The 26,560-nt window shown below is 37.0% G+C and overlaps 1 protein-coding gene across 5 annotated transcripts in view; it reads right to left on the bottom strand.

The window, feature by feature from the left end:
• Positions 1-26,560, bottom strand: part of TMEM131 (transmembrane protein 131) — a 224,564-nt gene that overhangs the window by 144,685 nt on the left and 53,319 nt on the right. For all 5 annotated transcript variants that reach the window (XM_070572092.1, XM_070572093.1, XM_070572090.1 and 2 more), the window contains one exon: positions 22,579-22,640. In XM_070572092.1, coding sequence (XP_070428193.1) covers positions 22,579-22,640 — 62 coding nt within the window. The remainder of the gene's footprint in view (positions 1-22,578; positions 22,641-26,560) is intronic.

The raw sequence follows: 26,560 nt of genomic DNA, 5'->3' as shown, positions 1-26,560 counted from the left end.
AAGTGTACAAACAGATCAAACTTTTCAAATTGTACACTTTAAACATGTACAGTTTATTGTATGTCACTTATATTTCAATAAAGAGTGTAACCTAAGAACTTCAGGACATGTTAAACTGTGGTTCTCACATGAAATTGACAGAAAGAGGGCTCAGGAAGTGTATCGCCCACGTACACTTTCCTGAGGGGAAAAAAGCATTCATGAAGACAATCTGGTCAACAAGATTACTCATCAAGAACTGCAAATGAGGAAACTGTCTTGTGAAAGATAAGCAGACACTCAAGGTAAAGGAACTGTGGAAATAAGGTTAGAAAAGCAGAAAGTAAATGTTTTTGAAGTATAAACCACAAAATAGAAAAATAATCATTTAACTTTAATAAACAAGAATAAAAATCTGATCACATGCCAACAATATACCCTACATATTGAGAGAAAGGAAAAGACCACAACAGACACTATTTTGTTTCTGAAGCAATTTGAGAGATAAAGGTTTAATCATATCTTAAACGTATATCTGAAAATTAAGCCTCTAAATCAAGAGACAGAAAATAACAAAAAGGAAAGCATAAAAATAAGACGGAAGAGACTGAACACATATACAGTATGATTAAATGAGATAAACTAGTCTATTTAAAAGAGACAAAAGGATTGTGTTGAAAAACCAAAGCCCAATTATAGACCCTAAATATCTAACACAAAATGATGCAGAAATGTTGAAAGTCAAAGAATGAACAAAAACAGACAGGATAAATGTCAAGAAAAGAGAAGAGCCAAAGCAAGCAAAAAGGGATTGCAATATTAATAACCTTACAGTGAAAAGATCTGATATCTTATGTAAAAATTTTTATAAATCAACAGCAAAAGAAAGAAAAATAAGGACTACAGGAAAAAGAATAGTGTGACTGAAATAAGCAAAGGGCAAGAAGAGGCAATTCACTCAAGAAAAATAAATGACCAACAACCATATGAAAAAGATTACCATCGCACTAAATAGTGACAATCCCTAGAAGATGCTGAGGTTTCACATTGCGCCATCTGACCAGCAGGAACCTTTGGACTTTATAAAATTTGTGCCCAGAGACAAGGGTCTATCAGGAGTACTCAGGGCCCTAGAAAATGCCTGTGCCATGTACTTGTGGATCTTCTATCAAGACATACCCACAACATTTCAAAGTAAACTTCCCCAAATCACAGAAATTTAAAGTTGGTAATTCTTGACCTCCTGCAAATGATCTTTTCACTGTGTCTATCCACAGGGACAAGCACAGACTCCTTCCCACCCACAATTTAGACTCCACGCTTCTGCTGCATATAAGGGATCCAGCCTCAGCCGAGCTCACTGCTAGGCTCCAGATTCCAGACCAATCTGAGCAGTCTCTCTCAGAAAGTATCTCCAACCCCAAACAGGATATGAAAATAGGAGGAAAGTGGACTATTCTTCCAATGGAATGGATAAGACTCTGCAAAAACATATGGGATACGTTCTCAAATATTTCTCTTACCACGAAAATAACACATGATAATTTTATCCCTATAACCTGGCAGTTCTCAACTTGGGGCAATTTTGTCCTCCAGGGGCATTCGGCAACGTTTACAGGCACTTTTGATGGTCACAACTGAAGGGGCCACTGGCATCTAAAGGGTAGAGGCCGGCGATGCTGAAAAACATGCCATAATGCACAGGACAGTCTTCTACTCCCTACCCCCTTAAAGGAATTATCTGGTCCAAAATGTAAATACTGCCAAGACTGAAAAGCTGACTGTGACTTGGATTTTATGAGGAGATAATAATTTAGATTTTCATTTGTAGTAACATCTCCTTGTGTTATGATTCAACATGCATGACTGTCACAACAACTATGTCTCTAATGGTCCTTGCAGTTGTTAACACACTGAGACATTCAAATACAGGATTATATTTTACAAATAAAGAAAATAAGCCTCTGAATGACTCAAATCACTTGTCCAGGATCAAATGGTACAAGTCAGAATTCAAATCCTGTGATCTGGTCTGTTATTACGTACCTATTATGACACATCTGTGGTAAGACTGTATATGCCTGAAACTGACTTCTTTTAGCTTACATGAGCTGAAGTTGGCCATATTATTGATAACAATTTTTAATGTGACCACCATTTTATACTGTATAATTGCTGAACAGAATATTTAACTTTCTTAGAAAAAAGTCAACTAATAAATGAAATTTACTACAGAATTTGGTATACAATACAGTTGCGTTCAAGGCAATGGGTGCTTAGAAATGAGACAAGGTCTATACAGGCAGCGCACATACACAGTTGGCGGTACCAAGGAGCCATGCTGGGCAGCATATGCGCGTCACAGACTGCAACTTTTCCCAGGACTATGCTTGAGAAAAGGAGCCAAGTGTCCTTGCAGGTGATCAGACTTCTTTGTCACTTTCAGATACAAAATCACATACTTCCTCAAGGATTGGGGTGGTGGTAGAGGATGAGGTTTGCTTCTGATTAACAAAACCTAAACATGTGACCTTCCCTCTCATTAACTATCCTCCCCACTCCCCTAAAAGGTGCTCTGCAAATAATCTCATCATTGCAAATGGACAAGGTATCTGTGAGGTAGTTTTAAGAATTTTTAACTCACAAAATGTCTTTCCTGACTATAAGAAATAAAATAACACAGAGAGGTACATTTTACTCCATTTCCCCCAATGTAACATTCTGCTAACATCACAACCAGCACACCAACACGCATACAATCCACATGTCTTGTTCAGATGGCCCCAGTTTTACTTGTACGCATCTGTGTGTAGCTTCAGGTACCCACCACCACAGTCAAGCTACAGGACAGCTCCATCACCACAAGGATGCTGCTCTTTCATAAGCACGTCCCCCTCTGCTTCCCCTCCCCCAACCCTGGCAAACCCTCCTTGGTTATTCATGTCTAAAATCTTCTCATTCCAAAACTCTCAGATAGATGAAATCACACAAAGATACTCATTTGGGATTGGCTGTGTTCATTCGGCATAATTCTCTGAAGATTCATTCAGGCTACTGCGTGTGTCAACAGTTTACCTTTTACTGCTGAGTAATATTTCATGGTAGGGATGTACCACATTCTGTTTAGCCATTCAGCCACTGAAGGACATCTGACATCTGGGTTGTCTTCAGCTTCTAGTTATGACAAATAAAGCTGCTGTGAACAGGTTTGAGTGTGAACGTAAATTTCCATTTCTCTGAGAGAATGTACAAGAATGTAATTGCTGGATCATATGATAACAGCATGTTTATGTTTCATAAGAAACTGCCAAACTGTTTTTCCAGAGTGGCTGTATCACTTACATACCCACTAGCAACGTATGAGTGATCCAGTTTCTCCACATCCTTGCCAGCCTTTGGTCTTGTCACTATGTTGTGTGTGGTTTCAATTTGCATTTTCCTGATGGATAATGTGGTTGAACAGCTTTCCATGTCCTTTTTTGCTATCCATATACGCTTTTCAGTACAACGTTGGTTGCCAATTTCGAACTGGATTTTTAAAAAAATTATTGAGTTTTGATGGGGCCAGGCTGGTGGTACGGTGGTTAAGATCACACACTCTGCTTTGGCAGCCTGGGGTTTGTGGGTTCAGATCCTGGGCATGGACCTACACACTGCTCATCAAGCCATACTGTGGCGGCATCCCATATACAAAATAGAGGAAGACTGGCACAGATGTTAGCTCAGAGCCAATCTTCCTCAGCAAAAAAGTAAAAACGAAAACAAAAAAATTATTTAGTTTTGAGAGTTCTTCATATGTTCTAAAAACTAGGTCCTTTGTCAGATCCATGGTTTGCAAATATTTTCTCCTACTCTATATTTTGGCTTTTCTCTTCTTCACTCGTTCTTTTGCAGACCAAGTTTTTATAATTCCCGGTATCCAAGAAATCACTGCCAAATCCAATATCTTGAAGCTTTTGCCCTATGTTTTCTTCTAAGAGTTTTACAGTTTTAGGTTTTACATTTAGGTCTTTCACCCATTTTGAGTTAATTTTTGTACGTGGTGTTAGGTAATGGTTCAATTTCACTCTTTTCATATGGATATCCAGTTTTTTTCCCAGCATCGTTTGTTAAAAAGACTATACTTGCCCATTAAATGGTCTTTGCAGGGTTGTCAAAAATCATCTGACCATATATGTGAGAGTTTATTTCTGGGCTTGGAATTCTATTCCCTTGGTCTATGTCTGTCTTTATGCCTGTAGCACATCGTTTTGATTACGGTGGCTTTGTAGTAAGTTTTGAAATCAGACCGTGAAATCTTCAGCTTTGGTCTTCTTTTTCAAGAAGACTTTAGCTATTAAGGGTATTTTGAGAATCTACATGAATTTTAGGACAGGTTTTTTTTATGTCTGCAAAAAACATTACTGACATTTTCATAGAGATTGCATTGAATCTGTAAATTGCTTTGGGTATTACTGACATCTTAATAATAGTAAGTATGTTAATCCATGGATATGGGCTGTTTTCATTTAGTTATTTTTTTTTTTTTTGGAAGATTAGCCCTGGGCTAACATCTGCTGCCAATTCTCCTCTTTTTGCTGAGGAAGACTGGCTCTGAGCTAACATCCATGCTCATCTTCCTCTATGTTATATGTGGGACGCCTACCATAGCATGGCTTGCCAAGCGGTACCATGTCCACACCGGGGATTCAAATCAGCGAACCCTGGGCCACCAAAGCGGAACGTGCGTGCTTAACTGCTGCACAACCAGGCCGACCGCTAGTTATGTTTTTTAAATTAGTTTAAGCAATGTTTTGAATATTTCATTGTTTAAGTCTTTCACCTCCTTGGTTAAGTTAACTTCTAAGTATTTTATTCTTTTTGGTGCTATTGTAAATGGAAGTGTTTTTCTTATTCCTTTTTTGGATTGTTCACTGTTAGTATATAGAAATGCAATTCATTTTTGTGTGTTGATTTTGTATCCTGCTACTTTGATAAATCTATTTATTAGTTCTAACAGTTTTTTTGTAGAATCTTTAGGGTTTTCTATATATAAGATCATATCATCTGCTAACTGAGATAATTCCACTTCTTTCACTCCAATTTGTGGGCCTTATTTTTCTTGTCCAACTTCTCTAGTTAGAATTTCCAGTACTATGCTAAATACAAGTGGTAAAAGCGAGCATTCTTGCCTTGTTCCTGATCTTAAAGTTTTCATTCTTTCACCATGGAATTTGATGTTTGCTGGGAGTTTTCATATATGGCTTTTATTACATTCAGGTAATTTCCTTCTGTTCCTGGTTGTTGAGTGTTTTTCTCTTGAAAGGGTGTTGAATTTTGTCAAATGCTTTTTCTGCAACAACTGAGATGATCATGTGGTCTTTGTCCTTCCTTCTGTTTATATGCTGTATCACACTGATCCATATACATACGTTGAACCATCCTCACATTACAGGAATAATACCACTTGGTCACGGTGTACAATCCTTTTAATATGCTGCTGAATTTGCTCTGCTAGTATTTTGTTAAGGATTTTTGCATCAATGTTCATGAGGGATATTGGTCTGTAGTTTTTCTTTCTTGTAGAATCTTTGGCTTTGGTATCAGGGTAACGCTGATGTCACAAAATGTGAGGAAGTACTCCCTCCACTTTAAATTTTTGGAAAAGTTTGAGATGGATTGGCAGTTCTTCAAATGTTTGCTAGAATTTACCAGTGAAGCTATCAGGTCCAGAGTTTTCTTTGTTGGGAGATTTTTTTTTTTTTATTATGGCTAGATTCTCCTTGCTAGTTACAGGTCTGCTCAGATTTTCTATTTCTTTTTAATTTAATCTTGGTAAGTTTTGTGTAACTTGAAATTTGTCCATTTAATTGAGGTTTTCCAATTTGTTGGTATACAGTTGTTTATAGTACTCTCTTAAAGCCCTTTTTATTTCTGTAGAATCAGGAGTAATGTGCCCCACTTTCATGTCTGAATTGAGTAATCTGAGTCATCTTTCTTTCTTAGCCCATGAAGGTAAAGTTTGTCAATTTTGATCTTTTCAAAACCAACTTTTGCTTTCATTGATTTTCTCTATTTTTCCTATTCTCTCTTTCATTTATCTTTGTTCTAATCTTTATTATTTCCTTCCTTCTGCTAGCTTTGGATTTAGCTTGTTCTTATTTTTCTAGTTAAGTTGTAAAGATAGATTATTGATTTGAGAGCTTTCTTTGTTTTTTAATATAAGCATTTATAGCTATAAATTTCTTCCTTACCACTGCTTTTGGTGTGTCCTACAGTTTTGGCATATTGTTTTTTTTTCATTCATCTTGAAATACTTTCGAATTTCCCTTGTTGTGTAATTTCCACAAATTTGTGAATTTTTCAGTTTTCCTTCTGTTACTGATTTCTGATTTCATCCCATTGTGGTTGAGAAAATACTTTGTGCAATATCTATACTATAAAATCTATTGAGACAACTTGTGACCCAACATATGGTCTATCCTGAAATATGTCTCATGTAGACTTGAAAAGAATGTGTATGCTGTCATTGTTGAATAGTGTTCTATATATGTCCATTAGATCTAACTGGTTTATTGTATTAAGACTTCTATTTCCTTACTTATCTTCTGGTCTAGTTCTATCCATTATTGTGAGTGGTGTATTGAAGTCTCCAACTATTATTATAGAACTATTTCTCCCTTCAACTACATCAGTTTTTGCTTCTGCTATATTTTGATGGTCTATCATTAGGTGCATAAACCTTTACAATTGCTGTATCTTCTTGTTATACTGAGCTTTTAAAAAAATATGTTGTGTACTTCTTTGTCTCATGAAAAGTTTTTGATTTAAAATCAATTTGGTCTGATATTAGTATAGCTACCTTCTCGCTCTTGCTTACTGTTTGCATGGAATATCTTTTTACAGGTGTCTTATTCTGTTCAGGCTGCTAGAAAAAAAATACCATAAACTGGGTAGCTTATAAAAAGAAATTTATTTCTCACAGTTCTGGAGGCTGGAAATCTAAGATCAGGGTGCCAGCATGACTCAGTGAGGGCTCCCTTCTGGGTCACAGACTTCTTGTACATCCACATGGTTGAAGAGGCAAGGGATGTCTCTGGGGTCTCTTTTATAAAGACACTAATCTCATTCATGAGGGCTCTACACTCATAACCTCATCGCTTCCAAAAGGCCCACCTCCTAATATCATCACCTTGGGCATTAAGTTTTCAACATATGAATTTTGCAGGGACACAAACATTCAGATCATATCAACTTTTTACTTCTAACATATTTTTGTCTGTATATCTAAAGTGATTCTCCTGTAGACAGCATATAGTTAAGATCATGTTTTTATCTATTCTGCCAATCTCTGCCTTTGATTGGAGAGTTTAATCTATTTACATTTAAAGTAATTACTGATAACGAAAGATTTCTGTCATTTTGCTATTTGCTTTCTGTATGTCTATATCTTTTGTTTCTCAGTTCCTTTGTTGTTGCCTTCTTTTCTGTTTAATTGATTTTGTAGTGTACCATTTTGATTCCCTCCTAATGTCCTTTTCTGTGTATTTTTTTGTTATTTTCTTAGTGGTTACCCTGGAGATTATAATTTATGTCTTAAATTTATAACAAACCAGTTTGAATTAATACCAACTTAGCTTCATAGCATATTTACTTCTGTCATTTTGTAATTTGTTTTCTATATGTCATAGATTTTTTTGTCTCTCATTTCCTGCATTACTGTCAACTTTTGTGTTTAGTTGATTTTTTTTTTGCAGCAAAAATGTTTAAATTCCTTTTCTGTGTTTTCCATACTTATTTTCTTTGTGGTTACCATGGGGATTAATTTAACATCCTAAAGTTCTAACATTCTAATTTGAATTTATATTAGATTAATGTCAATAACACACAAAAACAGAACTCCTTTATAGCACTGTCCCTACCCCTTGTGGTTATTGATGGCATGAAGTTTCATCTTTATATACAGCGTGTACAAAAACACAAACTAATAATTCTTTTAAGTATATTAGTCTTTAAATCATGTAGAAAACAAAATGTGAGGTTATAAACTAGTTACAATAATACTAGCTTTTAGACTCTTAGGTTTCTTCTTATAACGTTGGTCTCTTAAATCATGTAGCAAACAAAAATTGGAGTTTCAAATACAATAATACCAGCTTTTATAATTGCCAATGTATTTACTTTTACTGTGATCTTCCTTTCTTAATATAGCTCTGAGTTGCTGTCTAGTGTCCCTTCATTTTAACCTGCAGAACTACCTTTAGCATTTCTTGCAAGGCAGGTCTAACAGTAATGAACTTCTTTAGGTTTTGTTTATCTGGGGATGTCTTAATTTCTCCCTCACTTCGGAAGAACAGTTTGGCTGGATATAGGATTCTTGGTTGATAGTTTTTTTTTTCTTTCAGCACTTTGAATATATCAGCTCACTGCCTTCTGGCCTCCAAAGTTTGTGATGAGAAATCTGTTGATAACCTTACTAATGATCCCTTATATGTGATGAGTTGCTTCACTCTTGCTGCTTTCAAGATCCTGTCTGTCTTTCAAAAGTTTGATTATATAATGTGTCCCATTGGGTCTCTTTGAGTTAGTCTTAATTGGAATACATTGAGCTTCTTGGATGCTTATAATCATGTCTTTCATTCAATTTGTGACATTTCCAGCCATTATTTCTTCAAATATTCTATTTTCCTTCTGGGACTCCCATAATACATATGTTGGTCTACTTGATGGTATCCCTACAGGTCTCTTAGGCTCTGTTTACTTTTCCTTAATCTTTTATCTTTCTGTACCTCAGACTCAACAGTTTCCATTGTCCTATCTTTAAGTTTGCAGATTCCTTCTTTGGCCTGCTCAAATCTGCCTTTGAATCCCTCTAGTGAATTTTCCATTTTAGTTATATTTTCAGCTCCAGATTTTCTTTTTTCCCCCAACTGCACTGAGGTATAATTAGAAAATAAAAACTATATATATTTAAGGTGTGCAATGTGATGTTTTGATATATGTATACATCGTGAAACGATCACCACACTCAAGCTAATTAACATATCTATCAGCTCACATACTTTTTTTTTTGGTAAGAACAATTAAGATCTACTCTCAGCAAATTTCAAGTACATAATACTGTATTATTGACTAAGTCATCATGATGTACATGAAATCTCCAGAAGATATTCATCTTGCATAACTGAAATGTGGTACTCTTTGACCATCATGGCCCTATTTCCTTCAGCTCACAGCCCCTGGTAACATCATTCTACCCTCGGCTTCTATGAGTTTGACATTTTTAGATTTCACGTATCAGTGAGATTATGCAGTATTTGTCTTTTACATAGTATAATGTTCTCCAGGTTAATCCATGGTTTTGCAAATGGCAAGATTTCCTTCTTTTTAAAGGCTGAATAATATTCCATTGTATGTATATGTGTGTATATATATGTATATATGTGTGTGTATAAATTTAATGTCATCCACATTTTCTTTATTCATTCATTAATCAATGGATACAAATTGTTTCCATACCTTGGCTATTGTGAAAAATACTATTTCTCCCTTCAGTTGGGTGCTTATATATACTTATAATTGTTATATCCTCATAATGAATTGAGGATCTTTATCATTATATAATCACCTTCTTTGTCTCCTGTGACAGTTTTTGACGTAAAGTCTATGTTGTCTAATACAAGAAGAGCCACTCCTGCTCTCCTTTAGTTATCATTTGCATGGAATATCTTTTCCCTTTCAGCCTACGTGTTCCTTGAAGCTAAAGTGAGTCTCTTGTAGGCAGCATATGGTTGGATCTTGCTTTTTTTTTTTTTTTAATCCATTCAGCTACTCTATGCCTTTTAACTGGGGAATTTGATACTTATATTTAAAGTAATTATTAATAAATGAGGACTTATTGCCATTTTGTTAATTATTTTCTGTTTTGGAGTTCCTTTGTTCCTTTTTCTCTCTTGCACTCCTCCTTTGTGATATGATGACTTTTTGTTTGTAGTTGTATTCTTTGATTCCTTTTTCTTTATATTTTGTGTAACTACTACTGGTTTTTCATTTGTGTTTACTATGAGGCTTACATAAAACATAACAGTCTATTTTATGCTAATGACAACTGAGGTTTAATCACATACAAAAATTCTACACTTTCACTTCTTCCCCACACTCTATTATTGATGTCACAATTTACATCTTTTATATTATGTACCCACTGGCAAATGATTACAGTTATAGTTATTTTTATAATTTTGTCTTTTAACTTTTACATGAGAGTAGAAAGTGATTTACTTACCATCATTACAGTAGTATTCTGTATTTGACTATATACTTACCTTTACCAATGAATTTTATACTTCTATATGTTTTCATGCTGTTAATTGGCATCCTTTCATTTCAGTTTGAGTAACTCCCTTGAGCATTTTTTTTGTAAGGCAAGTCTACTGGTGATGCACTTCTCCAACTTTTGTTTTGTCTGGGAAAGTGCTTATCTCTCATTTCCGAAGGACAGATTTGCCAGGTACAGTATTCTTGGTTGTCAGTTTTTTTCCTCTTTCAGCACTTTGAATGTATTATCTCATTCTCTCCTGGCCTGAGAGGTTTCTGCAGAGAAATCAGTGGACAGTCTTATGGGGGCCCTCTTGTGATGAGTCGCTTTTCTCTTGCTGCTTTCAAAATTCTCTTTGTCTTTTGATTAATTGATTTTTGATGAATTGATTATAACGTGTTTAGATATTTTTAAATTTAACCTATCTGCGATCCTTTGGGCTTTATGAATATGGATGTCAATTTCCCTCCCCAGATTTGGGTACTTTTCAGCCATTATTTCTTTAAATAGGCTTTCTAGCCTTTTATCTCTCTCCTCCTCTGGGACTACCTTTATACCTAAATAAAATATGTAATATATTGGTTTGCTTGATGGAGTCCCCTAAGTCATGTAGGCTTTCTTCACTCTTTTTCATTCTTTTTTCTTTTTCCTACTCTTCCTGTGTAATTTCAAATGACCTCTCCAAGTTTGCTCATTCTTTCTTCTGCTCGAACAAATCTGCTTTTGAACCTCTCTAATAAATTTTTCAGTTCAGTTAATGTATTCTTTGGCTCTAGCATTCCTGTTTGGTTCTCTTTTTATTGTTTCTATCTTTGTCGATCTTCTCATGTTATTCATGTATCATCTTCGTGATTCTGTTTAGTTGTTTATACGTGTTCTGTTGCAACTCACTCAGCTTCAAGTTGATTGTTTTGAACTCTTTGTCAGGCTTTTCACAGATCTGCATTTCTTTGGGGTTGGTTAATGGAGATTAGTTTTCTTTCTTTGATTGTTTTGTGTTTTCTTCATCCTTCACGGTTCTTGTAGGTTTGCTTGTTGTCTGTGCATTTTATGAAGCAGGTTCCTCTTCTGGTCTTTATGGACTGGTTTTGACTGGGAGAAATTGCCACTAGTCAGCAGTGCTAGATATGAGGCAAGATAGAAACCAAACCCTCAGGAGTGCAATGTAAGGCTGGGAACAAGGCCCCTCTTGCTTCTTTCCCTATCTTCTGGAAGAAGAACTCACCTCTGTGCCTATTCCCAATTTCACAGCTCAGTTTTAGCTGTAAGGGCATGCCCTCCCCAGCCCTTGCTCTTAGCTGCCCAAGGGCACTGGGCACTGGAGGTCATTCAGCACTCAGTATGAGGCCAGACAGAAACCTGCTCCACTGAGGGTCCACTGAAATGCTGGAGGATAACGTTCTCTTAGCTTCCTTCCATCTGTTGTGGAGGAAAAAACCCCTCAGTTCTGTGCTTAGTCCCAATTTCAAAGGGCAGTGCTGGCTGTAAGGATATGCCCTCACCTTTCCTTTGTTCCTAGCTAGTTCCAGTAGACCAGGCTCTGCAGGTTGTTTAGCACTTAGTATGAATTGAGACAGAAACCAGCCCAATGGAGGGCACCCTGAGAGGCCAGGAGGCTAGAAGTACATTCCAATCTCACTTCTCTACTGGGGGAGAAATCATGGGCTGAGGTGATCTTCCTGGCATCAAGCTAAGCTAGTCTGGTGGAGGAACTAATGTGGGTAAAGTTGCTCTGCTCTTCTGACCAGTATGAATCTCACTGCTTTCAGTTTGTGGTCCTCTAGGGTGCTTCTACTTCTTAACTGGATTCTGAATTTCTCTTCAAGGTTATTTTGGTACAATATTATTGTGATCCCAGTGTTTCTGTGGAGGAAAGAGAGCTAGGGCTTCCTACTCTACCATCTTGATGACATCACTCTCTTTTTTGGTTTCCTTTTAGGTTTTATATCTGTTTATTAGTATTTCCATTTTGTTCATACAGCATTCTGACTTTCTCCACATCTTCCTTTAGTTCTTTGAGCATCTTTAAGACAATCATCTTAAATAGTCTTTGTCTAGTAGATCTGGCATCAGGTCCTTTTCAGACAGTTTCTGTTGATTCATTTTTTCCTTTAAATGGGTCATACTTTCATGTTTCTTTGTGTATGTTGTGATCTTTTGTTGAAACCGGACATTTGAATCTAATAAGGTAGTAACTCTGGATATCAGATTCTCCCTCTTTCCCAGGGTCTGCTGTTTTCGTTTTTGTTCTTTTGATTATTGTAGGCTGTCTCTGTGCCAAAAACAAGCCTGCGGTGTAAATTTAGGTCTTCTCATGTCTTTCATGAGCCTGCGCCTTTCCTCGAATATTAGTGATTTTTTTCTTTTTTTAATTTCAGGTGTACATTACTTTATTTTGATTTCTGTGCAGACTACATCGTGTTCACTACCCAAAGTCTAAGTGCCATTTGTCACTGTACACATTGTGCTCTTTTGCCCTTTCACCTCTTCCCTCCCCTCTGGTAACCACCAATCTTTTCTCTGTTTCTATGTGTTTATTTTTTGTTGTTGTTGTTTTATCTTCCACAAGAGCGAAATTATAAGATGTCTGGCTTTCTGTCTGATTTTTTTCACTTAGTATAATATGCTCAAGGTCCATCTACCTTGTCACAAATGGCAAGATTTCATCTTTTTTATGGCTGAACAGTATTCCGTTGTGTATATATACTGCATCTTCTTTATCCATTCATCTGTTGATGGGCACTGATGTTGTTTCCAAGTCTGGGCCATTGTGAATAATGCTGCAATGAACATAAGGGTACCTATATCTTTTCAAATTAGTGTTTTCATGTTCTCTGGATAAATATCTAGAAGTGGAATAGCTGGATCATACGGTACTTCTATTTTCATATTTTTGAGGAATCTCCATATTGTTTTCCACAGTGGCTGCACCAGTTTACATTTCCACCAGCAGTGTATGAGGGTTCCTTTTTCTCCACATCCTCTCCAACACTTATTTCTTGTCCTTTTAATAATAACCCTTCTGACGGGCAAGAGGTGATATTTCATTGTGGTTGTGATTTGCATTTCCCTAATAATTAGTAATGTTGAAGATCTTTTCATGTGCCTATCAGTCATCTGTATATCTTCTTTAGAAAACATGTCTTTTCAGATCCTCTGCCTTTTTTTTCTTTAAGATTTTATTTTTTTTCCTTTTTCTTCCCAAAGCCCCCAGAACATAGTTGTATATTCTTCGTTGTGGGTCCTTCTAGTTATGGCATGTGGGACGCTGCCTCAGCGTGGTTGGATGAGCAGTGCCATGTCCGCGCCCAGGATTCGAACTGACGAAACACTGGGCCGCTTGCAGCGGAGCGCACGAACTTAACCACTAGGCCACGGGGCCAGCCCCTCCTCTTCCTTTTTTTTAAAAAATTGATTGACTGAGGAAGATTAGCCCTGAGCTAACATCTGCCACCAATCCTCCTCTTTTTGCTGAGAAAGACTGGCCCTGAGCTAACATCTGTGCCCATCTTCCCCTATCTGCCATCTTTTAATTGGGTTTTTTGCTTTTGTTGTTGCATTGTATGAGTTCTTTTGCAATGATTTTCTAATTTCCCCTGTATATGTAATTGCTTTTGAATGTCCTACTCATTAATGCCTGGCTCCCAAAAGGGGAAAAAGAGAAAAATAAAGGGGGTGGGGAGGACTGTCAGCCCTTGAAATCTCCTGGGTTACTTCAAGGGGAGGAACTTTTAACAACGGAAGGAGGTGCAACCACAACAGCTGCCTGCCTCTTTCTCTACATCACTGAGCTCAGAAGAAGCAATCAGCAATCATGGCATAGATCCCCGATATCTCGAGAATAAGGTCCTTTTCTGCCCACCCTGGCACCTGCAAACTGTGTACAAACTGTTTGATGAACATAAAAACATCTCTAAGAAAAATAAAATCTTTTAAAAAAAAAAAGGTGGGGGGGCTGGCCCCATGGCCAAGTGGTTAAGTTCCCAGGCTCCACTTTGGTGGCCCAGGGTTTCACTGGTTTGAATCCTGGGAGCGGACATGGCACTGCTCATCAGGCCATGCTGAGGTGGCATCCTACCTAACACAACTAGAAGGACCCACAACTAAAATATATACAACTATGTACTGGGGGGCTTGGGAAGAAAAAGCAAAAATAAAATCTTTAAAAAACAAAACAAAAAACATCTGTGACCTACAATATCCAAGACAACCAACCTGACAATACATGGCTTCTGACAAAAAAAACGATGAAAAGCATACAGTGCTACTAGTGGAATGCAATACATTTCTGATGCTCACCATCTGGAGTTAGCATTAGAATCTATAGATTAAAGGGCACAGTCTCCAACAAGACAGTCCTCACTTCAGACACCAACCAAAAGTTAGGGCGTCCAGGCCATGTGCACTTCTAACCAACTGGCCACAAATATGGAGGGGTTTCCACGATTCCCCACTCAAGCTCAATAATTTGCTAGAGTGATTCTTAGAATTCATGAAAGTGCTATACTTACAATTACAGTTTTATTCTAAAGAAACATACAGGGCAAGGTCTGGGAGGGTCCCAAACACAGAACTTCTGTGCCCTCTCTCCATGGAATCAGGGCACATCACTCTCTTGGCACATTGGTGTGCTTACCATCCAAGAAGCTCTACAGAGCTTCAGTGTCCAGAGTTTTTATTGCTGTTTTATTATAGAGTTATGATTTATTGAATCATAGGCCACCAGGTGATTGAACTCAATTTCTAGCCCCCTTCTCATCACTGCAGAAGGCTGAGTTGGCTTAAAGGCCCAAACCTCTAATCACATGACTGTTTTTTCAAGTGACCAGCCCCTAGGTTGAGTCATCTTGTTAAGCAGAAACTCAGGAGTGATCCAAGGGACTCATGAATAACAAAGACATTCTTATTAATAAGGATATTACAAGGTTTAAAGTCTCCCTAGGGACAGAGATCAGTCATTTTCTTCACATTATACAACTACCACCTATGAAATATTCTTGCAAAGAAAAAAATTGAATCTGAATCTAATCAAGACTCTAGATTTAGCTAAACAGTTTATAGAAAATTCACAGAACAGACGAATATTAAACAACACCAAGAAGAAGAAATTATCTCAGCCTAGGTTCTAGGAAATCCCACAGACAAATGACTCAATTTCTTCAACAAAAATAAAATGGCATGGGAAGACAGGTTAAAAGAGACTTAAGAGACACAGCAACCAAATGCAATGTGCAGACCTTATTTGGATCTTGATTTGAATAAACCAAATGTAAAAAGCAATTTCTGAAACAGTGGAAGAAAACTGAACACAGACTAACCAGATATTAGATGACATTAAGTGTTCTGGTTATCTAGTGCTGTATAATAAACCACTCCAAAATTTAACGGCCTGAAACAGTAATTTATTATTATCCTTCAGACTCTTTTGGGCTGGCTGAGCTCAGTCGGTTAGGCCTCACTTGATGTTTCTCATGTGGCTGCAGTCGAACTGTGGCTGCATTCATCTGACGCTTCAAACGTGATGGTCATTGGCAGACAAGTGATGATGGCTGGTCGCTGGGGGCTCTGCAGGGACCACTGACCAGAGGACTACCTGTGAGCTCTCCGTTTGGCTTAGGTTTCTCATCGGGGCAACTGAGTTCCCAAAAGAAATATCCCAATTCCTAGAGGTCCAAGAGACCCATGCAGAAGCAGCCAAGCTTTCTATGACCTAGCCTTAGTAGTACCAGTGTTCTGCCACACTGTATTCACCAAGATACTACTACTATTGTCTTACAAAGTACATATTAACTTAGTTATCCACATACTTATATTTTTATTGCTCTTTATTCCTTTGCATTTCTGAACTTCTACCTGAGATCACTTACCTTCAGCCTGAAGAATATCTTCTATTATTTCATTTGGTGACAAACCTTCATTTGCTTTGAAATCTTTATTCCTCCTCTATATTTGAAGGATATTTTCACTGGATATCAAATTCTAATTTGGTAACTTTTTAAAAAGTAAATTTTATCCTTTTTTCCTGCTATGGTTTCAGTTTATGAGTCAGGCCTCAGGCTAATTCTAGCTTCTTGGAAGGTCTTCTCACTTTTTTCTCTGGTTGCTTTTAGAATGTATCTCTTTGCCTTGATTTTCAGTAGTTTTACTGTGTATTACTCAGATCTCCCTACAAGAACTTGCCATTCAGCTATGAAAAGCACCATTGGCTATCAGCCTCCAACTGCAGCACCCTTGGAATCAACTGCAATGTTTGGGGTAAGGCCAAGTTCTTTCTGAGCAATTCCCAGCCAATGAATGAGCACAGCAGGTGTACTAGGGCCTGGTGACCTTTGCCCAATGTGGGAAGCTTCTGGTAGGCAATCTATGCTCCACAGCTCCTCAGTGGGCTGGCCAAGATTCTGCATCACTGTCTGAGGCTCTCCCAGCCCAATCTTGTTTCCTTCCCCTTATTCTTCACAGGCAGTAATCCTCTAATAAATCTCTTGCACTCTTAACTCTATCTCAGGATCTTGCTGAAAACCCCAACTGACACATATGATAAAGGATATCTATGGGTGAGGGGTGGAGAAAAACTATAGTAAACAACATGCTTAACAGTGAAATGCTGAAAGGTTTATCTCTGAGATGAGGAATGAGTCAAAGATGCCTACTAAATATCACTTACATTCAACATCATGCTGGTTTGTAGTCAGTAAAGGCAAACGAATTAAAAACTAAAATGATTGGAAAGAAAGAAATAAAATGTTATTAACCTCAGATTATGACAGTTTATGGAGGTAGTCCAAAACATATAGAGGTAAGTTATCAGAATGAATAAGCAATTTAGCAAGCTTGCTGGATAACAGTCGATATATAAAAAACAACTGCATTTCGACATTTTATCTTGAGCCACATGAATTACCACTTTTATGGACCAGAAAAGGCAACAGAGCCCAGAAAGATTCACACATATATAGATACTTGATTTATGAATAAAGTGTCACTGAAGAATACTGGGGAAAGACAATACTGGAGACCAGTCAATAAAGGGTGCAGGGACAGGCGTATATCTATATGGGAGAAATAAAACCTTAACTTCACACCAATAACAAAAATCAATTCCAGTTAGAACTGTATACAATTATGAAAGGCAAAACAATAAATTTCTAGATTTTAAAAGATAACACGGGAGAATAACTTCATGACCTTGGATAGGAAAAGATTTAACTGGACAAAAAAACTATAAACTATAATGGAAAAGACTGATATATTGAACTACACTAAAATTAAAATTACACTAAAATTAAGAACTTAAGTTCATCAGAAGTCACCAGTATGCGTGGAAAGGGTAACCCACCAAGTAGGAAAACATATTTCTAATACATATAACCAGACTTTACAAAGAACTCCAACAAAACAAGAGGAAAAAAAAGACATGCAATCCAACAGTTAAAGAGGGCAAAAGATTTAACGAGTCTTCACAAAAGAAGATATCCAAATGGTCAAATAAACATGAAAAGTTGCTCCACTTTATTAGGAATCAGCGAAATGCAAATTAAAACCACAATAAGATCATTACCCACTCTTCAGAATGCTTTAAAAAACACGTTAAGTGAGTATTTCAGAGGAGTTCCTGAGGATGGGATTGTAAATTGGAACAACCACTTGGAAACTTATAAGGCATTATCTAGTAAAATTGAAGATTTACATACCCTCTAACCCAGCAATTACACTCTATTCAACCAGAAATGTATATATATGTTCACCAAAAGAACATTATTCATGATAGTCAAAAACTGGAAACATGTGAAATGTTCATCAACAGCAGAAATGATATATAAATTGGGACATACTCAATAGTATTCAGCAATGAAAATGAATAACTACAGTCACACTCAACAACAGAGAATCTTAAAAACATAATGTTGAGTAAAGGAGCCGGGGGGAAAAAAAAACTGTATGAACTTCAAAAAAACAGATGAAACTAAACTACAGTGTTTAGAGACACATGCTTTGATGGTAAAACTACAGGGAACGGAAATTACCATAAACTTCAGGACAATGGCTAACTCTTGGGGATAGCAACTGGGGAGAGCTTCAGGGGGAACTTATGTGAGTACTGGCATGTTTTTAGTTTTTAACTTGAGTGGTGGTTCTATATGGGTATTTGCTTTGCAAAAAACTCTCACATTTTATGCATCTATGTATGAATTATCTCTCACAATAGACACTTTAAAAAAAAATCAAATTCTTAGACCTCTTTTACACTCTCTGGAAGAAGACTCAAAATAGGGTCCCCATTAAGTGTTTAGAATCCATTTATACTAGCCTACCTCTAGGATGAGTCTGATTCATCTTCTTTCTCTAAGGCAGTTTCTAATGGCTCCAACTCCAGCTCCTTTCAGTTATACAAACTAAGAAAAATTGTCTAGGGGTTAAAGTTATCCTCAAAAGCCCTTTAACTCCTGTTGAGTTTTACTATAGCTGTCTTTAAAAACTAGTATCTTTTAAATGTAAGCTCATCCAAGAACAAGAGTACTACCAGGCGACCAAACTAGGCTCACTCATTCAATTGAGCATTTTGGTGGGTTGCAAAGTATTGTCTACACTTAAGGAAAAGGCCTACAGAGTCCCTTCCAGGCCAACCTAACACAGAATAGCAGGCAAACTCTCCAAAATCTTTTCCCCAACCTTCCTCTGAGAAGATTGGGCAAAGAATTATTTTTACAATATGAACAAAACACCCTCTGGCTGTCTAACAATAGTGCTGCAGTTGAAATCTGAGGGGCACAATAGGTTATCTACTGTTTTTGTATATCAATAGTTATCTACTGTGCATCACAATAGTTATCTACTGTGTTCGTATAAAAAGACCTCTTTGACCTGCACTACCTCCTAAGCACACCAATGAGGAATTTACCTCTTTTTCTAAAAGGCAACTTTGTTACTTAACCCTTAAGCAGTAGCCCAATGGAAAGTGAAGCATTAAGAGCTTTGGAATCAAACTTGTTACTGACTCCTCCTGCAACCCTTATCAGTGGTGAAATTTGGGGCTAATTAATGAACTAGCTGACACTCCAGTAAGTGCTCAAAAAGTGCTAGTTCTAGCTTTCCCTGCCTTCCAGTGAAGGTTTCCTATCTTGGGCACTCAAAAGCAAGGCAGTGAGTAGAGATAATAGATGCCTATATGTTATTAGAACAACCAATGAGCACCCAATAAGCACTGAGAAAAGAATATTTATTACCATCGTTTCTTGACCAAAGTTAGAAAACAAAATTATGGATTCCTATAGTTATAAGTTTTAAAAGACAAAACTCTGCATGTGCTCTCAAGCTCATTATAGAGCTTGCCTTCCAATATCTTAAAATTCTGTTTATTATTTTGGCGATGTAGTGAAAAAACTATAGAGCTAGCCTTTCCCTTGGGCTTTATCTTTATTTGTTTATAAGAAAGTTAGATTAGAAAATGTATTAACACTTATAAATGAAAGAATATCTTTTGTTATTCAATTTTACAATCTATCAAAGGAACAGGCTGGGAAGAGCCAGCCATTCTTATTAGTTAGGACCGGAATGATGGTTTGAGATAGTTGACCAGGTGATGAATCTTAATGCATATTTCTGAGCTGAAGAATCCTTAGTGTCTATGTTCATCTTGGGAACTTTTGCATCTTTCTACCTACTATAACCAATTCTTAGTAGCCTTGCCAAGTAGGAATAACAATGGCCAAAGCACCAACTACAGAAAACGTGGGCTAAGAGAATTCCAAAATCTTTTTTCCAAAATCTTAGAATTTCTAATCACTGCCTAACATTACTAGAGGCAGCCCTCAAATGCAGTGGAGAGAGCTGCACATACATCCTGCTGTGTTACGAGCTCTGAAACCAGGCAGGCTGGTATTTACTGGATGTTGGATTCCTGCTCTTACAGTTGAACACTGAGCAAATTATTTAACTTCTATAAGCCTCATCTCCCTTATGTTTGAAAAACAAGGAAAGCAAATCCAACCTTTCTAGCAAATTTTTTGAGTTTTGGTAATTTTTACAGACTTATCATCAATTAATTTTCAGGATTAAAAAATTACTATGAGCCAAGCCACATGCATGTGACATCAATTCCAAGATCTCGGAAGGAACGCTCTCAGGCAAAATTTTCATTTTAAATAATGTAAAACAAGGCTGTTGCTTTGACTCTCTCCCTGCTTTAGCTTTGATTTAATTTGGAGAAACCTGACATATATGCTGTTACAGAAATGCTACATGTACATACTTCTGTTCTAATCATACCATAAGAAACTGGGAATTGTTTAACAAACAGTTGAACCTAGTAGTAAATTATCGTCAGAAAGAACGACATATAATCACAATTGTTGTTCCGAGGAAATATCCTTCAACATTAAAATGAACAATTTTTATATATATCTATTCAAAAGGGTCTTCTATTCCACTACTTGAGGATATATCACACACTATATACAGTATCTCAACATCAGACATTCTGCAGGATCCTTAGTGAGGTTTCACTGTGGCTGAGGTAACCAACTGGTACTACCTGCCCTCAACATTTTTCCAGTCCAGATTCCTTTTGCCATAGAACTCTGAGGTCTCAACCAAGCTCTTGTCTCAGCATTTCAGCAGACCCAGAATACGAGCAAATCACATCCCAACCCACAAGCTCTTCCACAGCCACGTCCATTTAGACATGCACTGACAGCCTCCCCTGGCAAAAATACAAATCAAACTCCAGAATTTTCAAAATGGATTATCAACTTGCAACCTAGATGTCTAGTTCCTAAAGAATATGGATCCTTCTTTAACCAATAAAGAATAAGAACACTTGGAGAATTTTCCAGAAATTCAGTCCTGATTTGCCTGCTACACAGATCCTGCAAACCACCTAAAGGGAGCTATGAGTCATTTCTATAGGTTCTCCAAGTTCTCACCATGCAACAGAGTAAAGAACTAGCAAAAAGAGACTAAGGTCATTTTCTAGGAAAGTGCTTTACAAAACTTGAGAATCATTATGTTCAGTTTTTACTCAGTTTTAAAATATAAAAAAGCCATACAAAGACTTCTGCAAGAACCATTAACCTCTGCCTGCTATGTTTCTCAATATCTCTTATGTAAAGGTATGAATGATAAGTTCATTCAAACATTTAGAAGCAGGAAAAAAGTTGTCGTCCAGAACAATTCTTTGCTTTGTTGTCAGAGAAAAAGAACCTTAAAACCCATCGCCTTTTTTCTTGCTCTCTGTTTGCCTTACTGTCTGAAATCTAAATTTAAGCTAAAAGGCAAATAGAAATCTCATTCCAGGTTCCTAGCAGAATTCTTTCTCTATTGCCTTTAACTAACTTTAATTTTTACTTTCCTGCCTTTATTATAAGCTACAGAACTATTTAAGTCATGTATTTAGCTACAAATAAATAAACAAATACATCATAGGCAGCATGATGGAATAGAGAGACTAACAACCACACCTGGAGTGAGAGGACCAGAATGCTAATAAAAGTCCCATTACCACAAGATCATGGGATCTTGGGCAACTTTCTTAATCTAAAACTTGGTTTCCCTTGAATATAAAATAAATAAAAAGTTATGAGTCATGCTACCAAATAGCATGGTACCTGACAAACAAATGTTATCATTACAAAAGTGCTAAGTGCTATATAAGATAAGCATAGAGATAATAGAAGTTTGGAAGAAAGGATAAAAAAAACCTGAGCCATGAAAATCAGAGGGTTGATTAGCATGGCTTTTACTGTCTCTTCCAGCTCTGAAATTCTAGAAGTGATTTTTAACTGGGAAGACTAAAATAGGCTTCATGGTGATATCTGAGCTAGGTCTGAAAGGAAGGACGGAACTTTTATCAGCTTACACTTTCTAACTTTAGGCATAATATATTTAAAGATGTGGCTTAGGATGGTAAGTGGAAGCATGATGCAGATGTAAATCTACAGATGCAGTATATATGTAAATCTGTACTCTCTAGAGAAGTTCTTTTCCAGATGCCTATTTTGAAGTCCAACATCCAAATTCAGTGTTGCACTCACTGGCTCCAGATCCTTAGAGCTCACTACTGATCCCACTGCCCCGATCTGACCCTCCTCACCTGACCTCCCAAAACCCCCAGAAATATTTAAAAGATAACTCACATAGCTAAGGAGGTTTTTTATTATTACCAATGACTCTACTGACCTGACTGCACGTAAAGCTCATAAAATATATTTCATAGAAACCAGTTACATTTTTTTAAAGAAAAATAATAACCAGATATTATTCCAGGCTTGACACTGAGATGATTCTTTCACTTAAAATAAAATTACCTGCAGCAGCCCTCCATCATCGAAGCGCAGTACTTCTATGATGCTCTCCGACTGAATGAACGCTGTGAAGGAAACAAAGCACACTATCACTTAATCGGAACATAAATTTGATTTAAATAAAATCTCTTACCTTAAAGTTAATTAACACAATTTTCTACTTAAAAACGTACTGCTTAATGTTGATGGTTAAAGAGAAAAATATGACTAATACTTCAGGATTTTAGCAACAATGAAACGCTTTAAAAAAAACAATACAACTCAATCAGAAAGTAGTTTTAACTACCTGCAGTTTGTATAAACCACATGCAAAACAGCTATTCCTGCTAACCTGCCAGAAAGCCCAAAATAGTCAAACTCAACTAGATGCAGCTATTTTCTCTGACAGATTAATTGAAAATATAATAAACTCATAGAAAAGATCACTAGAGGATTATATTTCCCTCAAAAAACAATAAGCTGAAATTCTATATCATCTGCTCTTTTGTAGTGATGATATAACCTGGGATCAACAGTCAAAAGAGATTTGGAGGGGGAGCGCGCAGGCAAATGGCAAAAGAAAATTATTCAGTTTCAAGAAACTGAGTACGATGAAAAGACAAGATACTTTGAAAACCAACATTCTTTTACCATACAACCCAGCAATTAAGCTACTAGGCATTTACCCAACTGATTTGAAAACTTACGTCCACATAAAAATCTGCAAGCAATTCTTTATAGCAGTTTTATTCATAATCAGCAAAAACTGGACACAATTAAGATGTCCTTCAATAGGAGAACAGACAAACTGTAGTACATCCATACAATGGAATATTATCGAATGACAAAAAGTAAAAGAAGAAGCTACATACTATATAATTCCAAGTATATGACACTCAGGAAAAGGCAATACTACAGATATGGTAAAAAGATCAGTGGCTTCTAGGTGATGGGGAGAGAAAGGAAGGGTTGAATAAGTGAAGCACAAGGAAGTTTTCAGGGCAGTGAAACTATTTTGTGTGATACTATAAAGGTAGATAGACGATGCTGCGCATTTCTCAAAACAGAACTTTACAGCACAGAGTGAACCTAACATATGTGATTAAAAAAATCATTTAGGAGATCACGGGATCCTAAGATGCAATGCAGAATATGACAAAACAGTTTAACTATGTTACAAACGCATGAAAACGACTCACTGAAGGGGGAGCGGGGTGGGGAAAGATGCTGACCTAAGTAATCTGGAAACGGGTGGAAACTGTAAGACTAAAGGCAAAAGAAACTGTGCATAAGCACTGTACTCTAGTTGATAAAGTTATTTCCCTCAGGGGTTTGGGTTAATAATTCTGATGCCACTACACATGCATTGTGGAATTGAACAATATAATACATGGATGATGGACGGTGGGAGTGAGATTTCTCACAGTTGGAATAAGAGTTTACACAAAAACAAAAGAAGGCTAGAATGATCCACATAGCAATGGGCTAGCGTTGGCAATATCAGTATGAACTCATGTTTAGCTTAAAATAGATACAGATGGTTACATATAGAAATATTTATGGATGTGTATATACAGGTTAGTATACTCAGGATATATTTCCTCGCTCCTCAAGTTGAGAGCGACTAGAAGCAATTACACTCCAGCAGCAAAGAGCACACCCTCGTACCCAGATCTTGGTCCTAATACCATCCTCCAATAAAAGGAACCAGGCCTTCTTGGAGAAATGGCTGAATCTAGGACTGGGGCAGGATCCACACAAGATGTAACAGGATTATCTTATGGTGCCAGAAAGTAAGAAAGTGTTAAAAAAAAAAAAAAAAAAAAAAAAAACCAAAAAAACCTACACTGATGGGACTATGTCAAAGGGACATAAAAGTTAACAGAAAGAGTTCCCAAATGGCCAAAGCTGGAACGACTTGAGCAATAAACTAAACTACTACTGGATTACAACTCAAAGTATAAAATAAATATCCATGAGTCCAGACAGATATAAACAAATGACTGAATAAATAAATAAGTGGGAGAGAAGACACAAAACTCCCAGGCGGAAAAATTCTAAATAATTTCTGCAAAACTCTTCTATCTAGAAGGTGGAGTGTAACTTCCCAGTCCTTAAGCATGAGAGGCACATAGTGACTTTCTTCCAAAGAAAACAGTATGAGGAGGAGAAAAATGAGAGTAATTTTACAATGGAGAAACCCAGCAAACGTCAGTTAGATGATCAAGGTCAACATCCACAGTAACAAGTCATGTTGACAGCATGTGCCCTTGACATGATATAATAAAAATGGCACTTTATCTCTGTGGTCTTCCTCCCCATTCACTGAATCCCAGTCTCATCATGAGAGAAACAACAGACAAATCTTAACTGAGGGACATTCCACAAAATTCCTGACCAGTACTCCTGAAAACTGACAAGGTAAAAAACAACAAGAAAAGTCTGAGAAGTTGTTGTCAACCAGAGAAGCCTAAGGAGGCATAACAACTAAATGTACTGTGGGGTCTTGGATGGGATCCTAGAAAAGGAAAAGGGAATTAGCTAAAGCTAAGGAAATCTGAAAAATATACGGACTTTACTTAATAATAATCTATTAACACTGGTTCATTAATTGTAAAAAGAAAAAGCACTATATTAACGTAAGATGTTAATAATAGGGAAAACTGGGGAGAGCATAAGGAAACTGGATTTTCTTCGGAATTTTTTTATATAAATCTAAACTTATTCTAAAATAAAAGTTTATTTTTTAAAAACATGAACAATGATATTTTATTTGGCTTAATACGGCATTCACTGACTCCTCTTCGCTGGTCTTTGGGTATTCAGGGAAGAAGCTTACTGTCTAATTTCACATACCTGGCTTTCCCAGTATGGCTAATACCAAAGCCAAGCAGCAGAGTGAGATACTGGCTAATTAGATTACCCAACTAGACGGTGTTCTCCTGCCTGCCCAGAGTCGACTTCCCCTTATCCTAGTAATCACATCCTGATTTTATTTTGGGAAACCTTGTCCTCCATTTCTTGTGTTTCTCTTCAACCACAGTGCCAATCTGTTATACTTCTGCTCGTTCCCCAGCAGTTCTTAGTATATAGAGAACATTCAGTAAATATTGGGTGCACGAATGAAATCTCATCTTTTTGCTCAGGTATAAGTACGGATATTTGCAGCCATTGACGCAAATAACCTCCGTCTGGTTGTTATCTCTAGTCCCAGGTTACAGTTGAATGTCAAAACTGAGACCAGAGCTAATACCGCCAACAGAATTACTGACATAGAATCTATCTGGAGCGCACAAGAATGTCTCTGAAGAAAATAAACCATTCAGAAGAAAAGAATGTGAATGTAACAGGCTCAGGCCACTTCTCACCCCTTCCCCCACCTTCTACATAACTGAAATTTCAGATGATCCAGAGGATCTCTCTCTCTCTCTCTTTTTTTGTGAGGAAGATTGGCCCTGAGCGAATATCTGTGCCAATCTTCCTCCACTTTGTATATGGGACACCAATACAGCATGGCTTGATGAGCAGTGTGTAGCTCTGCACCCAGGATCCGAACCTGCAAGCCCCGGGCTGCCAAAGTGGAATGCATGAACTTAACCACTACGCCACTTGGCTGGCCCTCAGAAAATCTCTTTTGGTTATACTCCTTGTGAAGACAGATTTATTGATGTAAGGGTACAATGAACTAACAAGAATTAATTGAATAGCAGATGCTCACAGTATAAGAGACAAATAACACTGCCTAGTTAGAAGCCTTCCATCTAATTAGCACAGGAAACCAATAAGAAAATACTAGAAACATGCTATATTTGGTGGCTGCTATTAGAGATATAACGACCAACGCAGAAGTTCTCAACATCAAGCTAGATCAGACCTTTATCTAACTGATGAGAACTTAAGCAAATAAAGATAAAGGCAGTAATGAAATTTGGGTGTATATTTTTAATTAAGAGCTTTTTAAAATTTAAACATGAATTACCTTAGCTGAAAAAAATTAATAGCAGCA

The sequence above is a fragment of the Equus przewalskii genome, chromosome 14 (genome assembly GCF_037783145.1).
Source record: "Equus przewalskii isolate Varuska chromosome 14, EquPr2, whole genome shotgun sequence".
Taxonomy (NCBI): domain Eukaryota; kingdom Metazoa; phylum Chordata; class Mammalia; order Perissodactyla; family Equidae; genus Equus; species Equus przewalskii.
Note: the sequence above shows the minus strand (reverse complement) of the source record. Positions and strands in the feature narration are given on the sequence as shown.